Below are 23,205 nucleotides of genomic sequence, written 5' to 3' on the forward strand. Positions count from 1 at the left end.
GGGGGTGGAGGCAGCAATTCAAGAGGAGACAAACAAAACTAAAAAGCCAACAAATAAAATACTAGTGCACAATTCAAGTGGCCGTTTTAATTTAAGTGCAAGGAGGAAGCAGGGATTATTGGTTATGAGAAACAGTTCTGTTATTCCAAGCTACGTGTAAAATCATGTCTGTCTTCTTACCAAGCACCCCAGGTTGTGCAGACACCAAGGAATATGCAGGGTCTTCACGAGACAAGCCACCATCTGAAACCCACTGTTATCCCAAAGTACAGAATACTGCTGCTTAACTCGTGTTTAGAACAGTAGTGAGGCTCTGACACAGCATGGCCTGGCTGGGGAAAGCAACGTAACATCCAGAGTGAGGGAAGGGCAAACCAGGGGAGGTGGGAAAGGTAGGGAGGAAAGAACACGGGTGATATACATGAAGTGCTTTATCACTCATAAACCAGGGGAGTAAAAACTGGCTTGTACCAAGTGACTGTACTCGCTCTGTACAGCTCAAAATCTACAGCAGCCAGTCATGCTCCCAGAGCTGTGCACATACCTGCTGGAGGACTGAGTGGCAGATCAGGAATCCCCCAAATACTCTCACACAGGCTCTAGCCTCAACAGAAGCACGGAGCAAAAACCATTTGTTTCCTACAAGTTCCCATCCAGCCCTCAGGGCAGTGACAGATCAGCAAGGCAAAAGCTGATGAGCAGCAGCTCGCTCCTTCCCTGGAGCATCCCTGGCAGCACTGCTCAGCCCAGAGCTTGCGGCAGCATTTGGATTCGTCTCCTTGCAACTGCTGCTCCCTAAACCCCATGTTCTGCTTGTAAGAGCCCTGCAGTATTGCTCCCAGCACTGCAGGAGCCCAGCAGCTTCACCCAGAGACTTCGGATGTCACAGGCAAACCTGAATGGATAAACAAGTGGGAGGCAGCAGCCCACTCCCTCCAGCACTGGCTACCAGGACAGAGTGCAGGAGGGGCTCAGCGCATGGGCACGCAGCGCGCAGAGCTGGAGGCCATGCAGCTCAATGCTCACTACACAAACACAACAGCAGGCAAGACTAGGGCCACGATTTCAAATGAGCAGATTACATGTTTAAAATCTCAAAAAACTGCAGTGCTCGGAGGCTCTCTGGCCTGCCTCGAGAAGCAGACTAAATGGGCACAAATTTGTGCAAGGCAGGGAACTGTCACATAGGACTGCGGCCCTCTGCTGGGGTGAAATGTGCCCTTCCAGCTGCACACACCCACATGGACAGCGAGTTGGCTGTACAAGGTCATGTTGTATCCTTATAGCAGCAACTTCATGGCACCAGGGTTAAGGACTGCTCCAGCCCCTAGAGCCAGCAACTGAAACACAAACACGCACAGAGCACAGTGTTGAAGTGCTGTTTGGACAGACAGTAAAACTCATGACACAGCAGAGACTGAGACAAGGAGCTTCCCAAAGGCATACATACATTCATTTCCTACCTGGGCTCTCTCACACCGTAGGAAATGCACAGACAGCAAGTGCCCTGAAGCAAAGATTCACTCTCTTCTCTCCAACAGCAACCGAAGGCTCAATGTTTAAATCAAAAGATTTAGCAGTCCTGTTAAGACTGGCTGGAAAGGCCTTTCCCCTGCAGCCCTCTGTGCAGTTTTGGAGCTGCAAACACTGCACGCTTACAGGGTGTGCAGCTGTGGAGCTGCAACTTCTTCCAGGGTGTAGCTCATGCACTCTAAGCCAGCTGCCCCATCCCAGCACACCCTTGCTGTGACACGCTGGCAAGCTCAGCTAAGAGGTGTGAGAGCACTACAGAGTCTGCCAGATGGGTTCCTATCAGCACCGGTGCAGCAGAAAGGTCCCTACTTCCTAGCAGCCTCTATGCAAGGCTGCTTCCTGTGTGCTGTTGAGGTGCTGCTGGTTGAGGAACTGAGGGATCTTTCATTTGGCAGTGGCATGGATAATGCCTGGGGGTGGGAGATATAAGACTGAAGAGCTGGAGGAAAAAAGGGACAGATTGGTCTTACCACTCTCCATCTCACCTGGAGAATTTAAGAGGAGAAAAGAAACCAAAAAGAAGAGCCGCGCTTCGGTGCTATCCTTCGTGTTTTAAAAGACTAGTTTCTTAAAATATAAAAACCATCTTTCCCCTGGAAAACACCAGAACGTAAACAATAAAAAGGGAATTTGGGGAGAAGAGAAAGGAGGTTTGAATGTGCTTCCAGGCAGCAGCCCTTGCTAAGAGCAGTGGGTGCCTTCAAGGCCCCACGCTCACCATCAGCCCTGTTCCTATGGCTCTCTTGTTCATTTAGAGTTCCCCCCCCAGCGGGTCTGGACTTAGGATTCAGCGATCAGCAGTTCGCAGCAAATCCTGGCTGGCAGTTTAATCCTCTTCATCTTCACTGATGTCGTAGGTGACTGCAGACTCGTTCCTGGAGCGGTTGGCTGGCGAGGAAGGGGGAGTCTTGGTTGAAAAGGGCCAGCGGAAGGAGGGAGACGGGGAGCGGTCATGCGTGGGGCTGCTGCTGGGACTCTGCTTCGGGCTGATGGCCTGCAGCATCCGGCCCTTGCCCTCCTTCAGCATGTGTTTCTGGTGATGGAAGCATAAAGGTAGCATGGCTCAGAGATGGAAATGGATAGTACTAACAGCTTGTGCAGCATATGGTGCTGCGGAGTCTCTTCAGTGCTTCGTGCAATATAAGAACAGAAGGAACCCAATCTTAGATCTAGCCTATGGATACTGCATCCAGTTTCACTGTTTCTAAGCATCTCCAGAATGAAGTGTGTGTGACATTCAGCCAGCACCACAGCCTGGCAAAAACCCATTGCTTCAGACCCATCTCATCCTAGTCACAAAGTGACTGTCAATCTCTTGGATGCTCTCTAGCCTGCAGGATGCAAGCCAAGGTTCACAAACCAGCTTTTGGGAAATAGAGACTTTTCATACGGCTACTGGCTTTATTCAGCTGGCAGTGGTGAGGGATCTCGGGACACAATGCCGCCCAAGCCTGGGACAGCTTGTCTGGAGAGTGGCAACACAGCCAGCACTGCAACAAACCAGAGGCCTTGTTCTGCAGAGGGTGGGCTCCAGGGGCCCCATACCGACTGCCCAGCCCTCCCAAAGCTCCTTCCTCCTTTTCCCAGAGCAGCTCCTTACCAATGCGCCTTCTGGGCCAAACATTTCCAGGAAATTGCCAATGAACTCTCGAGACTTCTCTTCCCACTTCTGAATGAGATCAATACTCTTCTCCTCCACTTTCTGGACAAATTCTTTTGACTTCTCCTCTACATCCTTCACCCTTTTTTTCACCTTATCCACACGCTCCTGCAGGTGATATTTCTTCTCCTGTTGAGTAAGCAGTGGGTCAGAATACAGCTCACCAGATCTGAGTGGCGACCACCTCTGTTCTGCTATTACACCTAACTGTTGCTTAAGACTCAGCATCTCCATGAGTTTTGACACTTCTTCACTTCAGCGATGCTTCTTTCCTAGACTAGAAGGCAGACACGCAGTGGGGCTGTGAGATGCTTTGTGGCAGCCACTGGCACAGCTCACAAAGCATGACTAAACCCAGAGATAAGGACTAGTTAGCACACTGCAAGGAAGAAGCAAATATTCATAAAATATACTGATTAGATTTGAGTGACCTGCTGGAGGTCTTCTTGTGTATCATGACACGCCAACACTTTTTACTGGGTGTTCTTAAACAGAGGCAGAATTACATGCCAAATTAAGGCCAAGCAGCCATTACCTCTCCTGTTTTATTTTGACTTAACTGTATTTAAAAAAGCACAGTGTCAGAGCGATAAGAGAAATGTTTATTACTTTATTTCCAACATCAGAAAAGCCTCGTGTGGTGTATTTTACCTCTGTGCTATGAGCCACTCAGTACAGGAACAGAGCGAGCCCTTCCTCCCTGACGAAGCACTGTTACTCCTGCAGCTCCAGGTGGCACCCACAACTTTTCTGAACAAGAACTTACAGTGAAACACACTTCTACTCACGTTTATGAAGCTGACGTTGAGCTCTTTAGCTGTGTAGCCCCGCTGCAGGTTCCGCCTGGCATAAACATCGTAGTCCCGCACGATCCGGGTGATGATATCTGATGTTGAGATCCCCTCAGTCCTCTGCGTTGGTGCAAACATGCCTGAAGGTGGAGAACAGGACTCAGGACAACTGCAGCAAGACACACACCGCCACCTCTATTAGTAAACCACCTCCTCTGCCATGAGCACACTTGCTACCTGTCCTCACACCGCCACGTCTTTGCCCTTGTACAATACCACACTCCTCTCTTAGACCATGAGGAAGATCTAAGACTCCAGCATGCAGAAAATATTTCTTACTGAAATACAAATACATCTTTTAATTAAAAAGCTCCAGTTCTTCACCTCAGCAGGTTTGAAAACTACTGAGTACAGTCAACTGCTTTTGGAAGTGTCTGGTGACAAGGACAGAATAGGGAGTACTGCAAATTCGTAGGTATAACTGTAAGCTCTGATGGCTCAGTTTTGACAGCTTAATGTCAGCTGCACTCCCACTGAGTTTTACAGCAATCAGCTAGAGGGTCCACTCTGTGAACACTGTAAGGTTCTCCACTGGTGAGAATCTGTAAGCCAAGTCATTTTCTTCTTCCAAAAGGAGATTGTTAATCACAATAACAAGACTTCAGCTTCATAATAAGAATTAATCTGGGATATGGAGCAGTCTTGGCCTTGTGAACTAATACCCAAAACCAACATTTTTCTTTCTGCCCTCAGAGCCTCCTAGATGGACCTTGTTCCCAGAGGCCACAATCACTTCCCCACTGTGACCCTGCCAGATAGGAGAAACTCAACAGATCTTCAACAGGAATCCCAATGCAAAAAAATCCCGACTCAGACTCACCTGCTTCTTTTATATGCTTATAAACATCATCACTGCCAGCAGAAGAATAGGGGATATCATCATGTGCAACAAAGTCGATCTGAAAATTAAAAAAGCAATATAAGAGTCAGCATTTTACTTTGAGCATGGAGACTCCTGCTTTCTGTTGAAGGAAGGTAACTTTTTGCTCAATACCTCCACTCAGGGGCGTGACAGAGAACAGCAAGACAGTTTTCTCTCAAAAACCCAAGGCAGAGTAGTCCCACGTTATCACTAGCAATTGCCTACCAAAACCCATTAGCACACAACAAAGAAGAAGGGCTGTGACTAAAGACACAGCTGCTTTAAGATCCATAAATAGCTTTTTAATTTCCACAAGGGAAACTGAGCGTACTCCCCAGACTCCTCCTCACTTCCCAAAGCAGTTCAACAGATGTCAGAGATTCCTTTCACTTTATCTTAACTACTGATAGGACAATGCAGCTTTCCTGGTTTCCTGCTGCAGGGAAGCTGATGTAGATCTAATGTGGTCCTGCTGAGAGCATGTGGACCAGACAACCTGCAGAAATCATTCCCACCCTACGTTATGCTCTCCCTATGGCCTGTTTCAACTTCTCCTGGAACTCTCTTCTGCCTCTCAGACTCCTTTACCGTGTCACTATCTGCCAGCTCAGCACATGCTTCCAGGCAAGATGCCCCACATAGCTCCCATAACCCAACTCATTCTATATTTAAGGATCTTCAGGACGAACGGGTTGCTCAGGCAGAGGTGACCTCCATGGATGAATTCTTGCCGTAAATAGCACCTGATGAAAATTCAAAGCAGGTTAGATGCCATGTATTACCCTGTGCTCTGCCAGGAACTCAGGGGTGAGCGTCCACGGTGCGTTTCTCACCACTTCATCTACGTAGCGGCAGTGCTGCACGGCGTCATACCGCTCGTTTTCGTTCATCACCGTGAAGCCCTTGAAGTTATGGGTTAGCTCATCACTGCAGACTGAAGAAAGAGGCACAGAGAAGAGTGAGGCTGAGCTACTTACCCCAGGACTTCACAGCAAAAGGATCCCGCATACACCTCTGCTAAGTCAGGCAATGCCAGATGACGTTAGAGGGTGGCACTTCAAATCTAACTCTTCTAGCCATGGAGCACTAGGAATAGGCAGAGGTGACAGAACACTAAACCCCTGGGCAACGTTGGGCAGGCTGGACAGAGAGAACTGGCCATTTCTTTGGGGGTTTCTGCACAAGCTGGGGACCTATACCCTAAACTCTCAAGGTCTAGAGGCTCCAACACTAAACCAACAAGACCAGCCAATACAGAAGACAACTTTCCTGTATGAAATGGCACAACCTGGCAGAAACCTCCTTATTAACCTATGGATGGCCCAGGTCTGGAAACTGGAGTCCATGGAAAAACAACAACAACAAAATCCCTATGCTTCTGATTTCATGAACAGCATACTACAAGCTGGCACTTGGGAAACGAATGAAAGAGAGTTCACAGAAAATTAAGTTCATTTAATTAAGTTCTGTGGAAAACTCAATGAACAACTCTTCATCATCTGCACATAAGGCACTGAAAAGGAAACAGCTTTACATGATTATCAGACTCAAAAGTAAACAAGGCATTACCAGTCTTAGGCTATGGGATGTATTTATATTCCAGACAAACAGATGATAAAGAGCGGGTGAGACTGCTCCCAGCTTGGAGCTAACACTCACTCAGGCTGTGGTCTCTTGTCTCTGTCAGTTCCTGGTGTGAGGGGAGCAGTTCATTGTCCTCCCCCTTTACCAGTCACCCGGAGGCAGAGAGCATGATTACAAGCCTTGCTGCAGTAACATGTTAACAGTGTTCCCTGAAGTTATTTTCCTGGATGATGTACAACATTTAAGCATCCAGCTTGTCCTTCTGCCTGCAAGATTTCTAAGCTCAGAGCATTTTGAAGTTTCATTAACCATAACAGCCTCCCCCCTCCTTTCCCTTTCCAGACACCACTTGAGCACACATAAAACATTCAGAAGTACCACTGCAAAAAGCTCTCAGCAGCAAGTGAATCTGTGACAGGGAAACAAATCACATGAAGACGTTATGAATGGTCTATCATAAGATTAGAATTTCATTTTGCTTCAAGAACTTGATGATAGTTGAGAAAACTAGTTACAAGTACTCCCAGCTCCTGCTGCCTTAACATCATTATGCAGTCTGACCAGAGGTCACACCCTGACAGACAACGTGCACAGACTGATGTGTCTGTAGTAGCACACGTCAGAAAGGTGGGTGAAGGTACAGAGGCATTGCATGGACAGATGGCAGCGATTGCAACAGCCGGAAGAAAGGGTTTCTTCTTTATTGTCCTGTTCTTAAAGGCTGATAGACCTGGCTACATCTCCTCAGGTAGTCAAGAGTCCATCTCAAACTAGAGGAGCCAGATTAGAATAGGCTGATGAGGAACCTTTTCCTTTTGGTACAGGATTCCTTTCTGTAGGCATACCTGGCTGTCAATAGTGCAGTAAGACTTCAACAACAGGGAGAGATTTAAGACAACTGGCTGCAATGACAGCCACTAAGGCCATAAAGACAAAAAACCCATTGTGCTGTCTGTGCACACAACAGCAGAGGTTAACAGTGTTCCTACAAAGTCAACAAGATCACTCCTTACCTCCCACAATGAGGTATGTGTTTGGGAAGAGGTTCTTCGCTTGCATCAAGGCCCGGGCATGTCCAGAGTGAAACAAGTCAAATATTCCATCAGCATAAACTCTGACAGGGCGATCCACTGTGCCAAAAAAACAGACAGAACAGACATTGATGAGGGTGCCTTCCTGCAGAAGCAGCTGCTGCTCATGCCTGTGTGACATTCTGAAACTCACAGACAGTTGCAGAAAACTGGCCAAAAAAAACCCAACAGAGCTGAAGTTTATCCATGTTCAAAGACAGACTAAAAACCTACCACATACCCACTGAAACAAGATGGAGGGAGATCAAGGGAAAGCAAACCATGAACATCTGCCTCCTATGGAAATCTAAATGTAACACTAACTTCTTGCACAGCAAGGAGCTACCAAAGGGCCAAAATGTTTTCCAGGCACCTGATTTCCCTTGCCAGCCAGGACAGCATCTGAAGACATTTTCTACATCCTTCTCCCTGCAGCCCCCCACCACAGCTACAACGTCTTGTTAAGGGACCAGATTGTCCTGATTCTCCACCAGCATCATCAGCTCCCCCCCCCATCCCACAGAGTGCACAGCTGTATCTGAAAATACACTTGGACTACCCAAAGGAAAGCAGATACAATCCTGCTGAGCTGCTGGCACTATCAACTTAATCCATAGGTTAATAAGGAAGAAAAAAAGACCACCAGGCCATCTCTCTCAGAATAAATTGCACCTCCTTTCTGAGGTCAGCACAAAGGTAAGTTGAGATAGAGCTGAGACCAGTAACTGCCACACAACAGGCAGGAGACTCCCAACTTCTGGTGCCTTGAGACCACATGGGACACCAGCTCTTGTTGCTGCTAACAGAAATGTACACATTCTTGGTATCTGACACTTGGAAATGGCCTGCTGCTCTCTGGCTCAAATCACGCAGACTCAGACTGGTGTGAACAGAAGCACAACAAAGCCACAGCAAGGAAAGGGCAGAAGACTCAGCAGAAGAGCTGAAACCTCATGGGTCTAGGAAGGGCCCTGTCTGTGCCTAGAGCATGGGATGCAGCAAGAGGAAGACTTGATGCAAATGAAGGGATAGCAGGCTCAAGCCAAGCAAAGGAGTCAGTTTGAGGACAGCCTCTTGTAGTCATTTGTCAGCAGATCAGCCTCTGTCTGAAGGTGGGGGAGGCTCTGGAGGGTGAAGGATTTGGAGATCTAAAACTGCAAGAGCTTTCTGTATGCCAGAAGAGGGCTGACTCTGACATAGCTTTGTTAAAGTTTAATTATGTTCTGGAAATTGGCTGGGACCTCTGCTCCTTTTCCTCTATATCTACAATAGCTGCAGCCTCTGAGAACAGGCAGAAACAGCAACAAGAAGCACACACTGTATTTTAGCCACAGCAGGCAGAATAGTCATCAATAGTCATAGTCATCTTCTTAGGTGTCAGAGGTTACAGAGGTAGGTTACAGAGACTTTCAGCTGGGAAACCAACATGGAGTGTGCAAAGCACTTGCATTTACAAAAACTGCAGGAAATTGGTGTCAGATCTCAGTCTGAGCTGGCTTTTCTTTCAGCATCATGCTGATAATTAGAAGTGCAGCATTTTTATTATCTTAGGGTCCCTGTAATAGAGAAGCCAATTAAGAGAGCACTGTCTGCACACTCTGTTTGACAAGAGAGGGAAACCATCCCCCATGAAGAGACAGTCCTGTCTCTGCTTCCCGTTGGGACTTGCAAAGAGAACAGTTTCTCCCAGTTTGTTTTAGTGAATAAAACGACACAGCCCTGCTGTGGGGCTGGCCTGCTTTGTTTAATGACACTGCAGACTAGAATTAGAACTAGGGACATTCTGGACAAAGGCGTATGTTGGTTTTGTGTGTCCATTTCAGAAGAGATGACTTGTAAAGTGTCTAAGTAGCTTCAGGCTAAGTCGTACCAAAACGTTCAGGTCTGACAGTAAGCTTTAGCTGTCAGAGGCACAAGGAACATCTAAAACATCAATATTTATTTCAAACAGTCTTATTAGTGAACGTACAGCTCCTCACACAGAGGCTCCAATTCGGACTGACAGGCCCAATTACACACAGGAACAGTTATTTAATCAACAAGCATTAACAAAGCCTTTGGCTGCAATCACCCCCCCATCCCACATTCAACATTTGTACATTCCCCTTAAAGCCTGGTTCTTACTTACAAGGGGTCCCTCTCATCGCTTCTTCATACGTCACTCTGACGTACGGCTTGCTGTAATCGATCTCCACTTCATCTGAAAATGGAGCTGGCTCCCTCAGTCCCTACACAGACAGAGAAGGTCAGTGGTGAGAACGCAGAGGTGAATGCACAGCGTAGCAGCAGCAATGCCACTGCAGTGTCCTAGTCACCGAGTGACTCACTGTGTCTCCGCACGACTTGAGCACATGCACTGAAAGACTAATTAGTGCTAAATCTCCAAACAGCCCCGTAGGGTGATTAGCCTCAATTTGAGGGCAGGGGAAAAGGGAACTTCAACAAACCTCACTCTCACAGCTCTGCTCATCCAGACAAGCACTTAGCTGTGCTTGTGTGTTTGAGAGCTTGTGCTGTGATATACAAACGGTAACAGCTCCTCAATTTGAGTATATGAACGAGCAGAAGAGCAATACAGAGAGCAGAACAAATCCCTAAGGAATCTGTGTACCAGTGTTCATTTCTGAGCCATAAGTAACAAGAGTGACCTCGATCTGCAGCAGAATATATCTTAATGCCGCAGGAAAACCTCTCTAATCCACTAGCTTGACCTCAGCTGAAGTCTGAGTATCGTTCCTGGCTTCTGAATGGCAACAAAAGATCTGATTTTCCTATAATGGAACAAACAACTCAACTTCCTCCTAGCAGGAAGGTGTGAGGCAGCAATGGGTTTTCTCCTTCCTGAGCCAGAAGACTGGGAAACAAGCTTGCAGGTCAGTACAATAACACTTCAAGTGGCAAAAAGCTAATCAGCAATTTCCTCTCTGGCTTCCTATCCATTGTGATATCTTGCCACAGTGCCCAGCACCACTGCAACCAGAGAGACAGACCACTGCTGTGATTGTTAATGTTTACAGTTGTTACAGTGCTCCAAGCGAAGCGTGTGGGAAAGCAACTGCTGACCATTACATTCAAGCAAACTGATGCTGCTGATATCTCCATTAACATCAGCATTTACTGAGGTCCCCACGTTTCAAACACCACCTCCTCTGGTGGATCCTTACTGCTTGGTAAGGCCTGTGCCTCTCCTTTCCTCACTGCCACTGTATCTGGGGCTTGTGAATAAAACCAGACGCTGCACTTTGGTCATCAGTAGTGCAATATGAACCTAGGAATAAGAGGACAAAAAAAAACTACCAAAATTATCAGAGGATCCCAGAGAAACACTCTCAGAAGCTCCTGCCAACCTTGCCCTTCCTCCACAGCACCTACAAGGGTCAGGACACAACTTGATGTGCACAGTGCAGCAGTCTAGACATTACTTGTTTTGCATGATTCATATACAGACATTTTATTTCTAACACAGGACACCAAACTGAAGTGCAAACGATCCCATGGAATAAGCCATACACTTCTCCTTCCCCACCAAAAGATGTGGGGGTCTTTAAGAGAAACAGGATGCATTTTGATGAGAGTTATGCAATAGCTCAAGCCTCCATTCCCAACACTCATAATCTGTCAGATGTTCCAGGACAGGACTGAAGTGCTCACTGAATAGCAAAACATTGTTATCAAAGAGAGGAGCTGTAACACATCACTGTATTTCCCCAAGGACTATGACCCCAGAATGATGCGGCAGGATGGAAGCTGCTTCTCACTGAGATACAGAAAGAACAACCAGAGCACACGATACAAAGGAGAGCTCTGGAAGAGGAGCAGAGAAGAGCTGTACAAAGCTCATCATCACAATATCACAACTGGGACAACATTAAGTCAGCTCTTCATACTGACATTAGCTGGGACAGACCCCTATGGAAGAGTCTCCTGTTGCACTAGGAAAATAAAGAGTTTTCTTTCCAGTTTCAGATAGGCTGCCTCTGCAGGTATCAAACTCTAAGCCCACCCACAGGTGCCCTACTTGACTGCTGGACTGCTGCAGGTGCCCTACCTACGGACTGCTTTCTGCTGGACACGGGTGCTGCTTCTCTGTTTTTCTGGAGTTATTTCTCCCTCATGGATCTGTGACAAAACCCACCTACACCGAGTGAATGCTTCCACTTGCAGCACGTGGATACCTATCTGCGTGTCTGCCTGGGAACAGATTAACTGAGTACAAACAAGCCGGACAGACCGCAAAAGCAGCTTAGCGACACTTGCTTCAGATCTAATTTAAGTCCATGTTGTGTGTCATTAGTACGAGCAAAGGAAGATTTCAAACTGGCTTTGCAAGGGTAGCTCCTGTCATTTGCTTCTTTCCTCCCCTTTGTTTTCTGAGTCCACAGAAACCCCATCATATTTGTCTTCCTGTTGTTCTGATTCCAGCACCCAGCCTCCCCAGCACTTCCAGCTCCCATCTCTGCTTACTTACGAAAGAGCGCCGGGACATTTTTGCAGGGATTCCATCCAGCTCTGTTGCCCCGTTGGGGCCAGATCCATCTTTTCTTCTCTTTCGGGAATTCAGCCTGGAGGAGGTCGGCGGCTCCATCTTGCCAAGCACACGTCCAATAGAAGCTGCAACAGGGGCAGATAAAGAAATATATATATTTTTCAGCTCTTCCAAAGCAAAAAATCAGTCAACAGCAGGCAGAGCGTACAGAAGGTCAGTGCAAAGACACAGCCACCTAACAAGGGGCTTAGCCGGTTCTATTTGGCACCAACTGCCAAGGCTTGACAAACAGTGCCTGGTGGGAATACTGAATCACTTAATGCAACTCTGTTCCGCAGAGAGAAGCACACAGCAGTCAGCTGCCTCGAGAGAAACTCACACAAGAGTTGCAGTGCAAGTTATAAATCATTAGTACAGGCCAATTGTGCTATTTTAGCCTCCGAAAGGCAACCTAACGATTCAGGCATGTCCAAGGCACACTCAGTCCTCCCCCAGCTCTCATTTTGATGATACTGGATGCAAACATTAAGCGGAAGGACAAGGGAGAGGGGGAGGAGAGAAGGGGTGCAACCTTTGGCTATACGTCAGACATGACTTGCTGTCTGCTTTGTGTTCGTCTAAGACCGAGTTGCAGCTCCCCTCACCACCAACTCACCTCACCTTCTCTCCTCCTGCAGTGGTGACTCAGCTGGTGCGAAGCAGCTGCCTGTCACATTAAGGCACACTTACTCCTGGAACTCTGTGTACCAGGATGCAACCAGCAGCAGATACAACAAATGGACAGAAAGACAACCTCTTTGGGATGGAAAACGTAACAGCTATCTGCAAGTTAGCTATCCTGGCTTTTGCACTGGGTCATTGTACACTGCAGCCTTCCCAAAAGGGCCCTGGAGCATTAAGAACAGCTGAAGCAAAGCTATGGGTTTGTAAAAATGCATGACAGCAACCATTTCCTTTTCAGCTGCTGCAGGAGTTTAGACACAGCTGCTGCATTTGCACAGTTTATTAGTAAAGTGCAGCAACTAAGTATTACCTCTTTTGCTCGCTCCAAGGGTGCAGCTCCCACTGCAGCAAACAGCACTTCGGACCTGCTTTCCCTGAGAGCAGCATGAACCCTCCTCCCAGGAATGATGCCTATGTGCATGCCTTTACACCCTAATCACTAGGGCTGTGTGGAATTCAAAGCTTCTCCCCACCCTGGAACATGCTAGGTGGGGCAACGAGAGGTAAGAGAACAGGCAGAGACGCTCTGAGCACCCTCTGCGCTGGTGCTTGGGTCTCTCCAAGTGCTCCTGCTTGGGATGAGCTGAGGCTGTCCTCAGTGCTGGCCACTGGGTGAAACTCTGCCCTCCAGCAGCAAGCAAGCCAGGCCTGGTGAAAGAGAGCTGTTAAGAAGCAGATTGAGTGACTGAACTTACCCAAGAGCAGATGACTCTGAGTTAAGGAATGTCCCAAAGGAATTAAATGCTATTTAATAGCATGCAAGAGCACAGATTTTCCCACCGAGCATCACCAAGATGATGCCTTGTGAACAGCATTAGGGTCAAATGCAGCTGAACTGGTTTGGGGCTACGTGCCCCAAACTGCTATTAGACCTAACATAATGCACTACATTAGGAAAAGAGAATCTTTAGGTGAGCGAGGAGCCAAAAAATACTGGGGAGAAGACAAAAGTGCCTGTGGAGAGCAGCTGGAAAAGCTTTATCATCTTCCAAAGGGAACAGAGGAAGGGCGTGTGGCCATTTCACAGCTGCATGAACCATCCAGTGCTCACTCATAATGTCTGCCAGTTGAGTTTACAGCATTTCCCCTATTCTAGTAATTAACCTCATTTCCTAACAACAGGTAAATAAATGAGAGTGTGCAAATGCAAACTCAGGCTTAAAAAGTTTGCAGCCCTAAGCTCTAAGTCTTCAAACAGTTAAGCAAACATTTAACTGGGGCAAGATCTGTGCCATAAATGCAGTAGCTTCCACTGTACCTCTATGAAAACACAGGGTGTGGAGTAAGTATTCCTTCAGTTTTGCAAGTTGCCATCTTGCAAGCACACTATGCATCAGATATTTATCATCACAGTCCTACCAGAAATTGTCTAGTTCACATAAACATTCGCATGGGTTATGTTGGAAGGGAGCTTAAAGCCCATTCATCCCCATCCCCAGTCTTGGGCTGGCTACTCCCCCACCAGCTCAGACCCCATCCAACCTGGCCTTGGACATGCAGAGCTGGGGCACCCACAGCTCTCTGGGCAATAATGCCAGCACCTCACCACTCTCTCCCCTCTAATTCCATTCCCTTTCCCACTTCTCATGGTGCACACAGTAAAAAGTCTTAAATGTGACTATCTGACACACCGTGGCTGAAGCCTTGTGGATGGTGCACAAGTGCTCTCTGTGCCAGTGCTACACCAAGACTTTGTGATGGAGCCTCTGCAGTGTCTGGAGCTTGGCTGGGCACCTCCTGAGTGACGCAGTTCTGTTAATTACTTAAACTACTGCAGAAATTAAACAGTAATTTTACCACTCTTCAGAGCTTTAAAACCTCTACCCTGTGGCTAGCGCGTTTCCAGGAGCTCCTCCCAGCATCAAAGGCACCTTCATTAAAAGCTGAGAACAAACTGTTTTGAAAAACAAATTACACCTTAACGTGATAAAGCTGCTTATCTTAGAACTTTTTTTCTTTTGATCCAAATGACTAAAATAGCCCCTAAACAATGACTTTCTAACAATGCAAGCCAGCATCTGTAGCTGAGCTGAACACATGAGCACACATCTTTGCTTCCCCAAATATGTGCAACACAGACTGTTCTAAAATTAATTACATTTGCAGCAGATGGGGAAGGGAAAAAGATAGCTCCAAAGGTTCCTTTTGAAAAACTGCAAGATAAAAGAATTGGCATAGCCTAAAGAAAAAGACCTGTTGTAAAACATCAACACTGTTGTATAGGCCTGAGAAATCACCATCCTGCAAGCCTGAGCTGTGCTCAATAGGAGAAACTGCTATCCAAGAGCAAAGTTAAGTAGCTCCCTGTTAGGGCAGATCCATAGGGCAAATCACAACCTCTCTACCACTTCATAACACAACCGGGGCAGCTGGACAAAGCAAAATAAAACCTACACAAAATGAGAGGTGACTGCAACAGCTCAGCAACAGGTCTAAGCTGGCACAAGGCTGACGCTGGGACCGTGAGCCCCTCCGTGCTGCCATGTCCCCGCTGCACTGCCTGCCTTGGCGCTCCCCTATCGTCCCTCTGAACTCAGAGTCAGATGCAGCTGTCATGTGCTGCTCTGCCTACAAGATCACTCCGCTCTGCAGAAGCGAGCTATTTCTCTTCTGCTGACTCATCCGCAGACAAATACTACCAAACTTTGTACTCTGCCAGCTGTCTGCTGGGAAGAATTGCCCTGACACGTTGAAGGCACTAAGCGAGAGCCTCCGGGAAAAGGAAGAAGCTCTGTCACTTCAGATAACTCCTGCCAGGCTGCAAAGTGCCTGAACTACCCTACAAGGAGAACAGACTCTCAAAACACAAGAACCTCTAGCTTACGATCTATCTCACTGCCATGCATCTCTGCAGAGATCTGCTGTAAGCAGAAAAGAAGAGGTTAACACCACCAGACTCATTGTGGACACCCCCAGAAACTGATGAAAGCCTGTTTACAAGATGAGGGTTAACCCATCCATAATTACTGGGAGAGATCAGGATCTCTCCCCAGCCTGTGTTTAACTGCCTTGCCCAATCTCTATGCCAGCCCTGCCCAACTCCCCACACCGAGGGCACAAAACCAGGGACACGTGTCACTGTCCCCAGCTCAGCTGCTCTGCGGGCAGGTGGAACCCCTCCAGTCTATATAAAGCTTAGGGGTCCAGCACTTAAAACACGGGCAGCTCCTCTGGTTAAGCCAACACAGCTATCTTGCAATACATTGACAGCCATCCCAGCTCGACCACACACTGATACAACAGCACCCAGGCTTGGAGCGGGCTGTCACACCTCGTTCCCAGGCAGGGCCCAGCCTCGCATTCAGGGGAAGATGCCGCCAGGATCTCCGTACGAGCTCACAGCCCTGTAGGTACGCCGTCACCCCAGGGCCGGGCGGCTGGCACAGAACACGGCTGCTGGGGGTGGTGCAGAGCAGCCGGGAGCACGAGGCCGTTCCGCCCCACTTCGCTTCCGACCCCGGCTTTGGCAGAGCCCGCCGGTGCGCTGCACATCACCCAAAGCGGATCCTCAGCTACGAGCTGAGCCACACGGCTCTTCTACAGCATTTCAGAACGATCGCAGCCGGTTCCGTCCCAGCCCCCGCCCAACGGACATCCCCGACCCCGAGCCCTGCCCGCACCGCCCAGGCGCGTCCCCTCCCCGCCGCCCCCCTCAGCCCGGCCGCACGCACCTGGCCCGGCCCGCAGCCGCTGCCGCTCCCGCCGCCGCCCCGCCCCGCTCCCGCCAACGCCAACGGGGCGCCGGGCGGAGCCGCGCAAGGGACGGAGCGCAGGAAGGGACCGGGGCGGCCCGGGAAACCGCGCCCGCGATCTCCGTTCCGGCCTGGAACGTCCGCTCCGCGCTGAGGGCAGGGATTGCTGTGGGGTTTGCACCCCTCCGGGCGGAACGCGGCCCGAGCTGCTGCCGCAGACCTTCTGAGTGCTGCGAATGAACGGAGGAAGGAGTTGTGCAACGCCAGACGTGCAGCTACCCGGACAGCGGAGGAAACGCACGTGGCCGGGCCCTGGGCACGGCTCTTCGGCCAGACATTCATTGCTGCATTGCTCAGCCCTTCTTCAAGGAGGGGTCACTGGAGCTGAATCGGCACACATCTGTGCCTTTGTATAACACCTTTGTCAAGCAGCTGTTAAAAACTTCCAAACACAGCAACCACCAGAGCTTGTAACTTGACCAAGTCGAGAGGCACAGGGTATATCTGATCTGCTGGTAGATTTTTCTAGTAGATTGTCTCACTGCACGCTCCCAGCTTCACATGCTCACACTGAGTAGTGGTGACAACCACACCTGCTGACCACCTCCTGTTCCTCCATCAGTGCAATCAAATGGAGCTGCTTTCAAACAAACCTATTGGAGAAACAGAGCCAGGATTGCAGACAGAAGAGCGATTCTGGAAGATGCATCATGATTTCTGGTTTGATTGCTATGAGCTGCATTGACAGCATGATCTCCAGCAATAGCTGAGGGTGGAATTAGGGACTCATCTCACCCAACTTCAGCCCTGAAAAAGCCCAACATATAGTTGAAATTCTTCAGCTCTGCTTTTCCTCAGTCAGCCCAGACAGAGAACTGGCACTGTGCAACTCATCCTGCCTTCTGAAGGGCATTTAAGATGCCTTCTGACAGCACCCACTCTCCCAGGAACCAGCCTGGTCCTCTGACTTCTGGGGACTCTTTCTGATTTCCAGCAGCCTTCCTTCCTGCTCCTGTCAAAGCTGGAATCCAAACATGCACTTCCTGAAACAGTTCCAGAAAGGCAAAGGTTGAAAAAACATTGCAGTATAGGGGCAACCAGCAATGAGTATCCCGTGTGACACAGCTGCCTGATTGCACTGAGCCAATCAGGAGTTACAGCTGGAAGAGTTCTGACACTTTGTGAGGTGTGCAGGCTGCTGGCCTGACCCAGTGTCCTAAATACCTTGTCTCCCTATCAATTAATATCATTTCACATGACACGTAGCTGGAATCATCAACCCAATTCTTAAAGAAATCCCAAGAACAAATCCATGTAGGCAGAATAAGAGGTCAGCTTTATGGATTAATTTACAGAGAATCCTCAGAAAATGTTTATCTGAGCAGCACAGACGAACAATCAAGGCTAGCACATTTTGTAGAGCAGAGAGGACAAGCAGTGGAAAAGGCCAAGGTAAACACACAGGAGAGAAAAAGTAAATATACAGATTTATTATGTTACATTTCTTGGAAATACTTCATTCTCAGAAAACTAAAAGTAAAAGCAGTGGAACCCTCTTAAAACAGAAGTTGTGTCTGCCTTAAAAACAACAGCTCCTGGCAATACTCTTTAGGACAAAACCAGCACGCTATATAAAAAACAAACAGCAGTTTACATAAAGGACATAATGACACATTCAAAGCTATACTGACATCAACGAGGGAGGAGGGATGCTGTAGTTCAACACGTGTAGGATGTGCTTTGTAGAGCTGCATTGCTCTACGAGTATTAAAGGAAGCACACTGTGTTTGTGTATGTTATGGTAACAAAAATGCCCCCAAGTATTCTCCCCCACCTCTGTCCTTTTGTGCAGTTATCTTCAATAGTAGAAGCAGCCAAATGCAGCTACCACACAAAAGAGGCTGTCCTGAAGAAAACAGAGAAAGGCTCCATATTAGCAAAGGCAAAATCTTTGTTAGCCCAACCGTAAAGGCTGACCTGAGGGAACACTTAGACCAGAGCACTAAAAATACTCATAACCTAGCCCTTTTTTTTCTTCTTTTTAAGTACTTAAAAAGTTATTATTCAGCTCAGTTGTGATGTGTCTGAAAACCAGAAGCACCTCACTTGGTTACAATCACCAAAAGAGAAAGTCCTCACCAAAAAGCAATCCATGCTCCTCCCTGTATTCTGTAGCTTATAATGAGGACATTCTCCCTGAAATCCTCGCAGCCCCATGTCTTTGAGTGCTGTCTAGAATCTTACAGCAGAGTTTGAATCATTCCATAGCAGATTTAACGTGGGAAGCACTCAGTAGCAGGACAGTACAGGAAGTTTTAAGGTAAAGTCTTGACTTCTCCTCAGTCCTGCTCTGCAGCCTTACTTCTGGAGAGCAGTTCAGCAAAGCAAATCAGAAAGTATCTCACGTGCTTTCCTACTCCACTTGTCAGATGGTGTAACTTAAGTGGCTTTTGTAGACCACTGTATGATCAAGTTTTATCATTTTGGATATTACACCTGCTTCACAGCTTTCACATTTTGTTTCAGTAGTTTTGATTCCTTCCAAAAAAAAAAAAAACCCAAAAAACAAAAACAAAAAAATCAACCAAACAAAACAAAAAAAAAAACCAGTGGCTGCTTTCATCTGTGCTACATGAAACAACAGCTTTATACTTCCCATTATAAAAGTCAATGCTTACATTCATGAAAACATCATGAGCATAGCTGTCAGTGTCAGCATCCCAGAAACATCGTGCAGCCATGCTAGACAAAGGAGAAAAAGAAAAGCCATTAACTACAATGTCAGGTGTAAGGATTCTAAGTGATCACAGGCACTTTAATTGAAAAGCCAAATTGAGCTTCCTTTAAAGATAAGGGAAACTGGAAGCATTCTGCTGAATCCTGAGCCTAGATTGCCATTGCTGGATTCCTGTTATATGCTGTAACTGCCTCAGTATGTTGCCTATGCTGCAGCCTCAAACTCATCACCTATCAATCCTGCTCCACTGTGCAACAGCACTTGCAGCTTCATTGCTTTGGTGCTTAAGAACCTTTTGACTTCAGGTCAACATAACAGTGGCTAAATTAGCTTGCTTGTTCTTTTCCTTCACCTCTGGCACCCTTGTGTTGCATACAACCAATTTATTTATAGTGAGCTATCACATTTCTTGGCAGCCTTCACATTACTGAAATAGGAGCTAAGCACTTCTAGCCCTTTCATATCTATGCTCTCTGGTCCCTGAAAATCCTAGGTTTTTTTTTTTTTTTTTTTTTTTAATAACTCCTGTCTTACCTTGAAGGCAAATGACCAGATTGTCATGGGATATTCCAGACCAGACCTCACTGCTGCCTCCTCTCATGTCACTGATCCTGTCTCTTCCTTCCTTCAAACACCCAGCTCCCTACCTGCTCCAGCCAGTCTCAGCCAATGGGATTGCTGCTTGCTTCATTTATTTTCTGCTGGAAAACTAGGCACAAGAATAAAGAGAAACCCTGCACATAAGGCACCGAAACAACGTGTGCTGTTTCCTTTTGTCTTCTTACCCAGCGGCGACAGAAAGCTACACCCCACTACAGCAGGAATGAGGAGTTTGTTCATCAGGTTGCAGGCACCTGGAGTGAGATCTAGGCTAGATTCCTATGACAGCATTACACTGGGGAATACAGAAATTTAAACTTCTGAAAAATACTTGTTTGGCTTTAGACACAAGTGAATCACCATGGATCTTGTGCATCAGCAGGGCCCTAAGAATAGTCTGGATGTATGCTTCAGTTTATTGTGAATACAGTGAGAAATGCCTTTATGCAACACACCTCACAAATGCTCTTTGACATCTGACTTGTAGTAATTTAATCAGCCACAGCCCAAGCCATCACTTGCTGCTTAGGAGAAAATACTTTGCCTATTAGCACCTGCAGAAACTTTGCATCTAGAAAAATTGGAAGCAGCCCCCAGAGGAGAAGGGAAAAACAAAACCCACAGAACAAAAACAACTGAAAATTACAGAAATACAATTAGAAAATCCCAAACTTACTTCACTCCTTCTCCTCTCTGCTCTCCAATCACAACCTGCACCACCATTTTGTACCTCTCAAATCGCTCCTCTGAAAAAAAAAAAAAAAAAAAAAAAAAAAAAAAAAGGAGAGCAACTTCAAAGGCCATACTTATTTAAAATGAACTCTAAATAGGACAGAAAGATTATTAATTACAAAGCTCTGTCCTGTACAACTTAAAAAGAAACACGTGCAATTGATAGAATGGACAGATCGCCTCATAGCTTCACTTTCCTCAGTACAGAGTACCACAGCCTTATTGTCCTTGGAGGGCGAGTGGAGCATTTGGTGTCTGTCCAAGTACACATCCATGGCATTTTAGTTCTGCAGCTTTCAAGAACTGAACACCTGGAGAGAATGTAAGCAAGGCCATGGGTGGGCAAAATCCAATTTAAGAAAACTGGCTTATTTTAAAGCTGTTCCGATGCCAAGTTATTTTAGAGATTTTCTATCACATAGGGGCTTCCTTTACTTCCAAGTTGGGACAAAAGGCCATCTAAAAGCACAGGCAGATCTATGCTGTGTCTCTGAAAAAATATGCAAAGAAATCCTTTCACAACAGTAAAGAAATACCTTTGAGGGCCAGATCAAGTGAGGCCACAATGATGTTCCAGAATTCAAACCAGAAAAACACATTTTAAATAAAATATTTATCTTAATGCCTTTGTCTTCAATACAGCAGTATCCTGGGAAGACTCTGGCACACTATTTCTGCAGAATGATTGAATATTGCATGCTGAGCCTGTTAACATCCACCACGTCAATGCTTATCAGAGATGTCAGCTGATACTCCGGCCACACTGGGCCAGTTCTGCTTCAGGCTACCACTGGCCTGCTTCCAAATTGCTCAAGCCCAGCCCTGTGCATATCAGCTTGACATCAACACATGCTGGGACCGGGGCTGCTGCTGTTAAAGCAGACACACAACTCCGGGAGAAGCACAAACCCACAGCTTCTGCTAAGACCGTTATGGAGAATCAGTCCAGCAGATGGAGCACCAGCCTCATCCCCAGGCAGAGAGGGATTAAAAAAAAAAAGTGCCGTGCCACCTCAAGCGCTCAGTGCTGAACGCTTACAAGAAACACCTGCTGGATCCTGAAGTTGGTTCTCATGCTCAGAAACACTGGAAGGGATCCTGCAAACCACCTCCTCCTCCTCATAGTGCTGTAAGGCCACGCTCACACCCTGCCTGGGCTGACTGAGCTCCCAAACATCTCCCCCTTCAGCACTACTGCTGGGCCCTGCCCTCACCTCCCTGCTCTTCCAAAGGGAACAGCACAGGCAGAAAAGAACCGGCTTTCCCAGCAGACCTCCTCACCTTTCAGCCTATCTTTGATTATCTCCGATAAAGACTTTGTGAGCTGGGGGATTTCCTCAGGGTCGTACTGCACGTCGACCAGCTTCTCCTTCAGCACGGCACGGATGCATTCCTTCACCGCGGACGCCTTAAATCTGCCAAGGAGACCAGCGACGAGGCGCAAGAAGGTTACTCTCAGCACACGCACAGAGCTGTCCCGGCCCCCCGCCCGACCCCCAGGGCCCTCCTGCTCGCCTCACCGCCGCTGCAGGCCGGGCCGCAGGCAGTACACTCTCACATTGCCGCTCTCCGAGCCCAGCTCGCCCATGACGCGACCCCACCACCGGTTACCCGGCAACCGCCGCTACTTCCGCCTCGGCACGGCGCGCCGCGTGACGCAGCCTGTGACGTCACCACGCCCCGCCCCGTTTTCGCTCGGCGCGCCGCACGTGGTCGCGGTTGCAGCGAGCGGGGGGCGCCGCTCCCGGCGCGAGATGGCGCTCTGCCCGTTGCAGCCCCGCCCGCTCGCACGCAGGGAGCGCATCCTCCTCCTGACCCACACGTAGGCTTTAGGGACCCACGCCCCGTCGAGCTGTTGTTTTTGTAGATCGATTTTCCTATCGCTGCCCCGGTGCTGCCTAGGCCAGGCCGCGTCCCAGGGCAGAACGGTGCGCACAGCTTACGGCAGCACCTTCTGAGAAGCTGACATCCTGCTTCCTCTGCCCTTCATCTCAGTGCATTAATCTCTCCGATCAAGTTTCCTTTGCTTAGCGGCGGATGACACCGCTCACAAAGCACCTGGGCTGGAATGGAAACTGCGCACCAGCGCGGCGGGGTGGGGCGTGGGGCAGGAAGCCACCCCCGTTCCCCAAAATGAACGTCCCCCCCAGCCGGGGACACGTTCCTTCTCCCTAAAACTCCTGCCTCAGGCGCTGTGGGTTGGCTCCGGCAGCATCCCTGGCTGCGATGATCCATTTGAGCCCCCCCATTCTTGGCATGCACCCTCAGCACCGCTGCCCTCCGCCCTGCAAGCTCCGGGCCCCTCGGTGCCCCTCTCCTCTCAGCCCGCGTGGGTTGGAGCTCTGCGCTTCGCCGCGGGGCCACGCGCAGCGCATGCAAATCTCCCGCGCGGGCCCGTCCTAATTTCCGAGAAGTATCTGCGAGGCAGCGAACGCTCGCTCTGTTTATTTGCAAACAAAGTTAACCATTTCCTGCCCCTGCCCGGCTGCTGCTGCCTGCTTCAGACCCACATTAAAAAAGCGTGTGGGGGCATCGCGGCAAGCCTGCAGATTTCTCTTCGTGTATCTTTTCATGGTTGTTTGCGTTCCCCATTCATTTGGGAAGTTTTGTTTTTCCCCTCATTTTGCGGTGTTCAGGTCAGGACTGCATCCCAGCTGGCTGCTTTCTTCTTCCCC

The 23,205-nt window shown here is 48.3% G+C and overlaps 1 protein-coding gene across 4 annotated transcripts; it reads right to left on the reverse strand.

Moving 5' to 3' along the window:
* Positions 1 to 59: 59 nt before the first annotated feature.
* On the reverse strand, positions 60 to 22,168 carry PCYT1A (phosphate cytidylyltransferase 1A, choline). 4 transcript variants are annotated; one of them, XM_042820323.1, is made up of 10 exons: positions 22,051 to 22,168; positions 21,812 to 21,945; positions 12,029 to 12,171; positions 9,689 to 9,788; positions 7,504 to 7,620; positions 5,689 to 5,840; positions 4,865 to 4,943; positions 3,982 to 4,124; positions 3,134 to 3,322; positions 60 to 2,566 (listed from the first exon to the last, which is right to left on the reverse strand). In XM_042820323.1, exons 1-10 carry the CDS (start codon positions 22,116 to 22,118, stop codon positions 2,360 to 2,362), a joined length of 1,332 nt encoding a protein of 443 aa, XP_042676257.1. In that variant the 5' UTR covers positions 22,119 to 22,168; the 3' UTR covers positions 60 to 2,359. The 4 variants fall into 4 exon arrangements, with proteins under 4 accessions (XP_042676257.1, XP_042676260.1, XP_042676258.1 ...); XM_042820326.1 differs by having other exon boundaries at positions 22,046 to 22,101; XM_042820324.1 differs by lacking the exons at positions 21,812 to 21,945; positions 22,051 to 22,168 and adding an exon at positions 16,441 to 16,477.
* Between the last annotated feature and the right edge of the window lie 1,037 nt (positions 22,169 to 23,205).

The sequence above is a fragment of the Centrocercus urophasianus genome, unplaced genomic scaffold (genome assembly GCF_019232065.1).
Source record: "Centrocercus urophasianus isolate 14NV4802_14NV808 unplaced genomic scaffold, USGS_Curo_1.0 seq_19, whole genome shotgun sequence".
Classification (NCBI taxonomy): Eukaryota; Metazoa; Chordata; class Aves; order Galliformes; family Phasianidae; genus Centrocercus; species Centrocercus urophasianus.